The sequence below is a fragment of the Glycine soja genome, chromosome 17 (genome assembly GCF_004193775.1).
Source record: "Glycine soja cultivar W05 chromosome 17, ASM419377v2, whole genome shotgun sequence".
NCBI classification, from domain to species: Eukaryota; Viridiplantae; Streptophyta; class Magnoliopsida; order Fabales; family Fabaceae; genus Glycine; species Glycine soja.
Genome location: NC_041018.1, coordinates 13481992 through 13493301, shown reverse-complemented (window position 1 = coordinate 13493301; position 11310 = coordinate 13481992). Strand labels below are relative to the sequence as shown.

At 33.3% G+C, this 11310-nt stretch overlaps 1 protein-coding gene and 1 long non-coding RNA gene across 2 annotated transcripts; both read right to left on the bottom strand.

Annotated features, from left to right (window-relative positions):
• Positions 1-308: 308 nt before the first annotated feature.
• On the bottom strand, positions 309-3737 carry LOC114392990. Its single transcript, XR_003662449.1, has 3 exons — positions 3372-3737; positions 3097-3137; positions 309-653 (listed from the first exon to the last, which is right to left on the bottom strand). It is a non-coding gene; the product is annotated as an uncharacterized LOC114392990 (long non-coding RNA).
• A 1523-nt stretch (positions 3738-5260) lies between these two features.
• Positions 5261-10011, bottom strand: LOC114393638 (lysosomal Pro-X carboxypeptidase). Its single transcript, XM_028355009.1, has 10 exons — positions 9508-10011; positions 9110-9296; positions 8477-8610; positions 8264-8376; positions 8034-8157; positions 7580-7729; positions 7280-7435; positions 5965-6044; positions 5811-5860; positions 5261-5571 (listed from the first exon to the last, which is right to left on the bottom strand). The coding sequence occupies exons 1-10, from the start codon at positions 9913-9915 to the stop codon at positions 5432-5434; spliced, it is 1542 nt and encodes a 513-aa protein (XP_028210810.1). The 5' UTR covers positions 9916-10011; the 3' UTR covers positions 5261-5431.
• Between the last annotated feature and the right edge of the window lie 1299 nt (positions 10012-11310).

Genomic DNA, 11310 nt, shown 5'->3' with positions numbered 1-11310 from the left:
ACCATTACATTTTGTGTTGAATGTCATTTTCTGCCAATAAACTTAGGTTGTTCGCTAGAGCTAACCGTACATTGGATATGAGTACCATCAATTGCTCTAATATAGCATCCTTAAAAAATGGCCAACATCGCTTGTTATCTTTAAGTTTTTTATGGGCAACATGAAATCTAGAATCTTGTGACTTGATATAATTAAAGGTTAATCTATGGCATGAAACTAATACGTGATGGAAATGCCTACTTACGGTTTCTGCTGAATGTTGAAAACGTTCTTGAATATTCCTATTTCCTACTCAATGACCAAGCATGTGTACAAACATTGTAACCATTTCTTGAACACCCATTCGCTTACTTCCTTTTAAACCATGTTCAACCAATTCAATGCAAAGTTGATTAAATACATGTTTTTCCAATCGAAGCATCTCATAACAGTGAACGGGATGCCCATGCTAGATGTCTAGAACTCATGAAAGACATGTATGCTTGATAATTCCACAAGGCTCTTTACATAAATATTTTGTGGCATACTCACTAATTAATGCACTGATATCTTCAACCTCTTGTAGATCATCTTGTAAAATAGAAAGTAAGGTAGATTCTTCATTTTGGTGTTCTACAAAATCTCCATCCCAATCCTCCATTTATGCTCTAAACCTGTTGGCGTAAGCAAATAAAAATTAATAAAAAAATATACATAAGTTTTCGTGAAAATACTGTACAATTACAAAAAAGAAATATAATGTGAATTATTTAAGATCAAATTTAAATTATTTGGTGTCAAAAGCAAAAGGTGTACCAATAACTAATCTATAAACAAACAAGTAACATAATGTAACTAATCTATAAATAAACCTTTTGGATAAAAGATTATCTACAAGTTGTTATTATCTATTAATAATTTTAGTTATGATTTCCCTTTAATTTTTACTACTTGGTAACCTTTTTTCTAGCGATTAGCAGTAAAAGCATGTTCAATGAGCCTCTTCTTAGTCTTCTATGTGTTATTTTGGTAACCCTGGTACCTTTGCTTATTTAATATTATATTCAGTTTGTAGATTAAAAAAGGTCAAATAAGAAATAAAGAGCTTCAAACAGGACTAGTTATTTGCACAAGTTGCAGTGCAGGAAAAAAAAAACAACTGATGCATACAAAATCACCTGTCATTCTATCCCTTTTTTATAGAGGCATTTTCCAAAAATAGAACAAGTGATGCATACAAAATCAGTAGGCAATGGAGGCATTGAAAATCACATGTCATTCTATCCTTTTTTATAGATTTAAAATCATATAACAATCGAACACATACGCACATAAGCAGTGGAGGAATGATCTATATTTAAATTGTCACCATAGGTTGGATAGAAGTCATATACAAATATTAATATAAAACAACTATGATCCTAGTTTCAAACATAACAAAATAACATTAAGGTCTTAATTTCTACTATATAACAGTAATCCAACACCATATAGCAGTCTAATTCAAAGTATCCCAAAATAACACTAGCCTAATACAATGATCGAACTAACTTCTCATTGATGGCAATCCATTCTAAGATGCATATTTCAGCCAACCTAACAGTTTTGTCTCACGTCTTTTCAATGCACAAACATTTCCCTAGCAGACTTGGACAACATAAGTTAATTGCAGTGGGTGAGCCAATCCTCATCACTCACAATATCTTTAATTTTGTCAAGTTCATCCATCACCTCAACAATTGATGCACCACTTACTACTAGTGTGTTTAGGGTAGTTGACCGTGACTCGGAAGTTGATGCAATTCTACCAATTGCATCAACTAATTTTTTTTTGAAGCAAGAGCTTTCACCTTACTTTCATTTCCAACCCTCTTCCTTTTTCCGGTGCTATTTTCGCTATTTCCTTGTGAAGTTCTTAAATTGATATTTTCCAAATCTGAACTTACTCCAACACTAGCAACTACTTCCTCACTATCCCCTAAGCCTTCCTCTAGGTCTCCATTGCCGCTTTCAAATTGTGGATGTTATACATCATCAAATTCCATTTACACCATAAGGTAATATTCCAGAAGAAGGTGCATAATTGTATTTACCTGTAGCCACCGCATCATCGAACAATTTATCTAACTCATGAACAAAAGAAAAGTCCTTTATATCTGAATTTTGCATGTAATGGATTCTCCTGCATGTTTACAATTAATCAACACAATATATTATGCAAAACAATATAAAAAAATCTAACTTGCTTAAAGACTTCATACCAATTGTTTTTTTCCCACCACTCATCATTTGGTGCCTTCACAATATTCCTTACATTGTGTCATCCTAAATTTGTCTCTTTCCCAAACAACTTGTTCCATACCGACCATTCCTTCTTAATGTTATCCCACTTGTTTTTGAACTAAGTCTTGCCATATTTTCTTCCAATTCTCCTATTGAATTCAGATTCTATATCTCTCCACCCTTTCTTTGAAAGGGTAGTTCCATTTTGTTCTCCTTTATCCCATTGCTTCAAGCATAATTGAATATAAAGTTTAGTTGCCATAACATCGCATGCAACTTTTTCCTTATCACCACTCATTGTTCTATATTAAAAGAAATATAACAAATTTATTTGCAACCTCATTGAAGTTAATTGTAGTGCACATGTAGTAAAAAAACTGGAATAAATATTTATTATCATACACCCATAAAGATATTTGTTCTGTTTTCTCTAAAAAAAAACAATATGTACATCTATATTTTTTTACAGCAATAACATTTCATTAAGAGCACAAGAGGTGTTGGAAAAAAAAAACTGAATGACAAACCACAAACCAACTAAAGAAAAAAAAAATACACAAGCCTCACAAACTCTGGTGTTTGGTTACAAGATCCAACAATAAACCAATACCCACCAAACAAGATATATATGAATGAAATCAAGAGACCAAAACCACCCAATACCAAAGCAGAAACAAATCTTGGCTTATAGCATGACAGAGGATAACATAAGTATCAATACATGGCAACAAGTAGAGAGGTTACACCAAAAAGTAAAAATAGGAAATATCAAAAGCTAACCAAGGTAAACTAGATGGAAAAAGATTCATTAAAAGGAATAAGATGCAAGCTTACCAAGCTTTCCAGCAAACTGCAACCGGGTTCAAACCAGAATCCTGTAATCAGCACCCACCAAAGTGTCAGATGCAAGAGCTGGAACCAGAGCAGCAAGGATGCAGATTTAAAACCACATGAATAAATACAAAATTTGAAACCCATATCCGCACCCAATTCACTAAATTTAAGAGTCTTCAATGCTGGTAGGTAAAAGGAGTAGTAATGGTTGAGAAAATTTAATTTTTTTGTAGACAAAAGCAAAACCCATGAGCGTTAACGCAAAAGCAACCCACCTATTGCTTTCAATCAACTGGCGTTTCTCTCCTACGCGCATCCAACTGAACGTGAAAATAGATTGTCAAACATGTTGGTCCGGCATTCAAGAAGACTAAACGGACGCTGTGTCTCTCAAACGCGTAAACAAACACTCGAGCAATGCATGTGATATCTCATAAGTGGGTTCTATCCTCTAGTGGTTGCAAAACCATCCTTGCTATTAATCCAAACTTTTTTGGTCAAATTTATTAGGAGACAAGCTAATACAGCTGCTCATAGCTTAGCTAAGGCAGTTGTTGCTTATGCTAGTCCTGCCAATCTTCATCATATTCCATATTGTATTTTGGAAGTTATCAATAATGAAATTATATAAACTGATTTTCGTAAAAAAAAGGCTACTGTCAGGGCTTTGGAAGTAATGGCAATTTCACATGTGCGAGTATGAAGAGATAATGATAGCACTATTGGGAGTTTGTTTTCGGAATACTTTTGAAAATGTGAATTCAGAAAAGAAAAAAAAAGGGTATTTAATTTAATTGTCGATCTTAAATAATGCATAACTGTGTTTAATTGAAATGTCGATATTAAATAAATGTTGTTGGGCTCTTGTATGGTGTTACATCATGCTATGGAAATTGTTACATATCCATGGATCAAAGAGAAGAATATCAAACTCATAGGAGAGATAAATACCATTTTTTGATACTCACGAAACAACATATGAATTAATTAAAGAAAATGAGAATTACTCAATGGAGACTCTTGTTTATAGAGTTGGATGTGTTAGCTTTCCCTAACTATCTTCCTAACTAACTAATTTTGTATTGCTTTTGTTATCCCCCTCAAGTTGATAGGTGATACAATCACTATCACCTGGACTAAAAGCATTAAAAAAAAGGAAGAAGATAACCACTGTGGTATAAAAAATGTAGAACAACTAAAACTATAAAAGAAATATTAACGCAACGTAGTTCAAGCTGAAACTGAAAAAGTGAAAATTGCAATAAAGCCCAAAACATGACATATATGCTGCACTGTGACAATAACATGCCAGACCCAAAAAAGAGAAACCAGGAACTGTGTGAATGTGAGATTCAAAACCACGAGGCAAACGTTATGCAACAATGAAACAGAGACGTGATTCTGGAATTTTCGATTGCTAGGGAGGCAATGCACGATGGAGTATGTGTGAGAACTCTGCCGGGATCAATGATAAGAATTGTGTGATTTGCAAGCGTTATGGATATCAATTAGAGTATATGATTATTAGTTTGTTATGAAGTTAGTTACATATAATTGGCACAAGAAGATCTATAAAATAAATAGGAGTATTTGTAATTCATTTCATCATCTTTTAATTGGCACAATATGAATTCTTATGAGATTGCTTCTCTTGAATTATTTGGCATTAGCCTATGATCACTATCCCTCACATCATCTTATATTCACATGAGTATCAACGTCATTCGCAGATGTTCAAATTTACAAACTTCACATTTAAGATGTCTAATCTTTGACGTGAGAAAATTGTATTAAAAATTTCACATCAACTATTATTTAGTGACATGACTAAAATAATACTCCTTTTGTTCCTATATATAAGACTCAATTACCTAATTCGTCAAGATTAAGAACAATAGTTAATTTAATTGATAAAAATAAATTTTTCTTAAAATTATAACTTTTTTCAAGATTATTCTTATCATTAATACTTCTCTCTCTTCTAATGGTTTGATAATACATTATTTTACTTTTAATGAGAAACATTTATAGTCTAAAAAAATTATGACAAGGAATATTATAAATTAAATCTTATAAAAAGAAACAAATATTATTTTAAACTTAAGTCTTATAAATAAAAATAAAATGAGTATATATAAGTGAAAGACAATTTTTACCTTATAAATTAGTTTTGTGAAATTGAATTAGACTCAAATTCAAAGAAAAATTGCTTGCAAATATTGTCCCGAGCAATTACAAAACCAAACAAGAACATAAGGTTTGTCAAACCTAACAAACGTGTTTTACTGAGCTATATATACAGAACAGTGCTGAAGCAAACAGTAGAAAGATTCTGTTACATATCAAACATAGCTTCATTTTTCTGGTGGTAGTCACTGATCCAACCTTCTATCAGCTTTATCTCAGTCTCCCTCTGCTCTACCAACCAATCAGGATCATTTTTTGTTGAAGAACGTAAATCTATGTGGTGTGCACCTGAGGAACGGTTCAAGAAAAAAAATGAATTAACTTCTTTCATCAATTTAATGTTAGCAACATGCTCGAGAGTTTTAGGGACCTCACTATTCACTCTATAGTTTAAAAGTTATGTAAAGAAGTTGCATGTAGTTATAATCAATAAACCAAAACAAATGTAGTAATAATTTTAGACAAGAGAATAGACTAAAATACATACAGCAGAATACTAACAAATTCAAAACAATCAAATGCTTTACCTTCTTCAGTGACAAGTGAAACCACACTTTCAGATATATTCTGCAAAACGCTGTAACGGAAATAATTTGCACATTAGAAACTGTCCAAGGTAATCATTGTTGGAAAAATATAAAACATAATAGCCAAGATATTTAAAGAACAAAAATATATCACCCGCCACCACTCCATGGATCCAAGAGGCCATTTGAGAAAATTATATTGCTTCCAAATTTCTTCAAGGTGGCATGGATATCCTTCAACACAAGATGCCCAGACACAGAAGCACCGGGTTAAAACATCATACTATCAGAGTGCTGCTTTAGGTTTTAATTGAGCATGCTACATACAATCTATTCCAATGGCATCACCAAGGGATGGGACTATTTCAAAGTATCAACTATCTTTCATTTGTTTTCTGGAAAAATAAATTCGTGTTGCAAGCAGAAAGAGACTTCTGACAAAATTGATGTTGGCAAATCCACCCATGCAACGTTGTCAAGCAAGAATAGAAAAAGTGTGGTACAGTCATCTCAGTAATCATATTACAGTTTAACACATCAGTATGTGCCTTAATACACATCACAGTACATTTCTATAGAGAAGGAAATTTCATTACTACAGAGTAACAACCCTGCAGAAAAGGCATGTTATAGCATATACTTGATATAGATAGCTTAAACAGCTGAAGCAAAAAAATAAGTTATTTTTCTATAATCTATATTAGCACACAATTTACTAGGTCAGTCAAAATCACAAAATTCACTATAATTGCATACATATTACATTTTTCCTCTTTTCTTCACTCATATTTTCCTCCAAGTCATCTTTGCCTTTTCCTACTCCCTAATATAGCTTACCTTAAACACATATTTTAGTCCTTGTACGAGTTGCAGATACTCAGTACTCAGTTTAGTCCTTATGCGTCAACACTTATTAAATTGGTCTATGTACGTGCAAATGTTATCAATTTGGTTCTTGTTGTTATGACGTCATTTACACATTCTTAATTTAGTTCCTACACATGCAGTGCATTCTTAATTTAGTCCTATATGTGTAGCACATTCTTAGTTTGGTCCCTAGAAGAATTAAGAATGCACTTCATGTAAAAGGACCAATTTATGAATGCATAAATGGTGTCATAATGGAAGGGACCAAATTGATAATGTTTCAACCTATAGGGACCAAATTAATAACTTTTTACATACAAGGACCAAATTGAGAATCCAGGACACATGTGAAGACTAAATTATGCATTTAACCTATAGGTTATTTACACACATAAGTAATATTTTCCCTCTACTTGAAGAATAGATTGGTTCCATCGGTTCAATTTATCAAATATGTAAAATTGACTAAAACAACCAATTATGTGGTGTGTGTGTGTGTGTATCATTAAGAACTAAACCAGAATATCAAATTATGATGAAAATTTGTAGTGTTGAGGATAGTGTAAAATTAAAGTAAGATTTAACAGTAGTTATTCCCTTACATGCCCGCCGAATTCTGTAGTAATCCATCTTGGCCTTGGCTTCACTCCAAATTTCTTTAAGCACTCCGCTTGGATAGAAGTGTAATTATACTCATATGGGGGAAACATGCTGGACTCCTGGCTGCTAGACATTGGCATAACCATTTCAGTGCAAGCCTACACCAAAGATAAGAAAAAAAGGAACAAACCAAGATTAACAAAGGAACATATAAGTCAAGGCATTTTGTGCCATTGGGCCTCAATACTTATCCAGCAACTAATGAAAATAAAAAGGAGAAACAACGTTTAACTCTTGCAAACCTGCCATTCCCAACCGCTCATGCCATGAGGATCATCATCCAGTTCAAAACATTTAGCTTCTCCAGTATAATTGTAGTAGACATTCACTCCTTCATATATGCGCTCTAGAATACTAGTCCCAGCAGGACCCCCATCAATCCTTCTACAAACCTATAAAAGAACACACACACACACACATATATATTCATTGGTAAAGACAAACAAGACCTTTCTGGGCTTAGAATAGGAAACAAATTAAGTCCTTTACCGAAGCTACAAGCTCAAACATGTTCCTGGAAACAACCAGAAGTTAACTCAATTTCCAGGTTTGCATCATGAAAATCAGTGAAGGAAATTTTTAAGGTAGGATAGACAACAGGACTAAATTGAGAAAACAAAAGCACCTTATATACAAGTTTGTACAAATTATAAGATATTCCATCATCATATACTACAAATTTGAAACCATACTAACCTCCCTGATGGGGTGTTCAGGCAAAGTCATCATGAATTCAGCAGGATATGGGTAGTTCACCATCGCCAAATAACTATACGCAGCCTCTGCCCAGTCATACAGATCTTTAGTCCTCTTCAATTTCCTTCAATTAATTCAACTAAATCAGCACAAGAAAAATAACAAAACATGGATATCACCATTCACAATCATGTGACACACAAACAGGCACATATTTCTAAATGCCTTACTGACATAAGTTGAAAGTTTTGGTCAGAAGCTCCAGCCCGTTATTTGTTTGGCCTGTAGATGCTATCTCATTCCATGACTGTTTTATATAGTTAAAGCAAGTGAAACTTTCACGCTATGGACACAAACAACAGAGTAAAACTGTTAGTATAATACACTAATCACAACACTGGCAAATACCTGAACAACTTACGATGACTCACTGACTTACTTACCTTAAAAGCATTGGAAACAAGGTCATAGAAAGTTTCAGGTGGCACAATGTCTTCAAATTGAAGAATCGGAGCGGAAGAAGCTAGTGCCCCAACAGCAATATGAGGATACTTGAGTCTCATCCATGCAGCCAACACTGTAAAAAAATGTTGAAAAACGGTTATAAAACTAACTATTCATAACTCACTATGACATGTTCGGATTTGCCTAAATTACATACATAGTTCTTAGAATTTGGATTTGAACACACCAGGGTCAGCCTAATGGTGAGGATTTGGATAGTATTAATGATGCCTTAGGTTCTATTTTCATTGATGTCATTGTACACACAAAAAAAACTAGCCAAGAGGTCAAGATTGCCTCTTACTTATATACAATGTACCACTCATCAATGCGGAATTTCCAATGCACCCTGAGGACCGGACAACTCAATCGTGTTTGAGGGATTGGACATTTAATGGCCTTAAATCAAGTAACCTCCAATAACAACCACTGCACTATGATACTACATTTGAATTTGGTTATAACTCGACCCCAAAAAGTTAGCTTTTGAATAAAGGGTTGCCGTCAATTATTTACACTATTTCGATCATATCACTGGTTAACCTGAGATATCCATTAACAGTGTTACTTACTTCCACCATATGATCCTCCAAACAAGACAACGGGGCAATCCTTGGCGGAGTAATTATGCTTGAGATAAGTGATGAGAACGGAAAAATCAGCAAGTGCTTGTTCTGCTGTTAGATACGATAAGGTAGTGGCATTCTTATACGCTTCCTCTGCACTCCCGTAAGGCACAGACTCGCCGTAATATCGATGCTGCCACGTTAGAAAACAGTTAAGTGAATGTGGAAAGGCCTGTTTGTGTAAGCTTATCCAGAAAGACTTCTAAGAGAAGAAAAAAAAGAAGAAGTTCATTTTAGCTTACGCATAAGCTAATCTGTAAAAGCTTTATCGTATAGTTATTTTGAAAGAGATGCGAGAATTTCTATAAATTAGATCGTGCATAAGTTAATTGGCTTGGGCTTACTTCGGGGAAAACCACCATGGCTCCAAAGCGAGGGGCGATTTCCCAGACGAAGCCTGTGTTTTGGGCGAACCATTCGATGTCGCCTTCGTTGCCGCAGTAGAAGAAAATTGGGCCCAGGCGATGTGGGCCCACCCAGTGTTCGGTGCTGATAAGGTAGCGTTGAGGAAACGTGGGTAGCTCCGAGAAGCTGAAGTGGTCGAGGCGCTGTTGGAAGTATCTTTTTTCGTAGTGGAATTGCGGCGGTGGCTCGGAATTTGAATGGGTTCGTGCTGTTGCTGCGAATTTTCCTAGGAATTTCGGAGAATGGTTCAACGCAAGTGGTTGTGCTGGGTAAGAGAGTACGATGATGATAATGGAAAGAGTGAAGACAAGCGTGCTCATTCTCAAGCTCAACCTGTGTTCTTCCATTCTTGCCGAGCTCAATGATCCTGTCACAACCACGTTCTCGGATTCGGAATCAGGAATAGTGTACTCTGGTGGGGTATGGTATGGACTTTGGTTTGTGTTTGGGCCTGAGTGTTCCGTTTCAGTCCAAAACCATCTTCTAGATATTTAATGCAAAAAATTGTTGTGGACCGAAAACAATATGAAAATACTGTTAGTTTATTTCACTGGTTCATTTATTGCAATCAATAACTAACTTGTGTTCAGCTGGCAAAAAAAAAAAGAAATAGTGAAATTGGTACTGAAGGTGTGATGCGGTATTAAATTAATTTTTAAAAACTAAAAAATATAAATTTAATTTATGAATATGCAAAAATATAATAAATTAGTCATGTCATTAAATTTATGAGATCATTTTATTATTGTAATATTTAATGACCAATTAAATAATATGTTATATTTTTTAAATATTAATTTGATATTAAGTTGTAAAGTTTAGAGATTAATTTGTTTTAATTTATCATATTTTTTGAACATTTAAGGATTAAATGTGTATTTTTTATCTTCCAAATACCAATTTATGCCAGAATTTATATCAATTTATGCATTTTTCTCAACCAACTAAACTACATCCCATGTTTAGAATTCAACCCTTTACACCACAAATATGTGAAATGTAAAAATAAAGCTAATAATTATTGATAAAATAATAAATATATTTTATTAAATATAAGTATCTTTATGTCGATTAAAACAAATTCACATGTAATCTAATAATTAAGTACAAGTGGTTAATATATTTAAGGTAAGGTTAAATTATTCAGAAATTACTCAAGTATCTTTAACAGAAATTACTTTTGGTTAGATTTTATTTATAAAAAAAAAAGACAAATATACATGTTCTTCTTGTATAGAAGATTTGTTTTGGTGTTTAACCCATGTTGTATTCCAGTAAAAAGAAAAACTGTTATAGAAAATGATATGATTTCATGAGATTACTTATGAACTTTATTATTTTATAGAGACAAAATATTTGTATCAACAATTTAATTTTCATTAGCAAATATTATATCGATGGAAAGAGAACTTAATTAATGCGTAATCGTAGTAATGACTTTTATTTTACTCTACCATTATCACTTTTGTAATTCTCATTAATTTCTCTATATATATCTTCCTCGTATTATTACTGCATAAATAAATAAACAATTCCATTTCTTCATATACTGCCACTTACTCAACAAAAATCTTGTTTTTCTCTCCCAAAAATTTGGTAATTAATTTGCCCATTTTTTTGTCCTAGAAAATTTCAGCACCTCGGCAAATTTGAACCATTCACATAACGCTTTACCCAGCAAAATTTTACCATAATTTTTTTTATTTATAAGAATTAAATACGATATTAAAATTTTTATTATA

Excerpts from the sequence above, each read along its gene's own strand:
- LOC114393638 (XM_028355009.1), bottom strand. The coding sequence starts at position 9,915 with ATGGAAGAACACAGGTTGAGCTTGAGAATGAGCACGCTTGTCTTCACT. Across the intron at positions 5,861-5,964 it reads GATCCATGGAGTGGTGGCGG|CGTTTTGCAGAATATATCTG; the intron begins GTGATATATTTT and ends TTTCCGTTACAG. Across the intron at positions 5,572-5,810 it reads TTCACTTGTCACTGAAGAAG|GTGCACACCACATAGATTTA; the intron begins GTAAAGCATTTG and ends ACCGTTCCTCAG.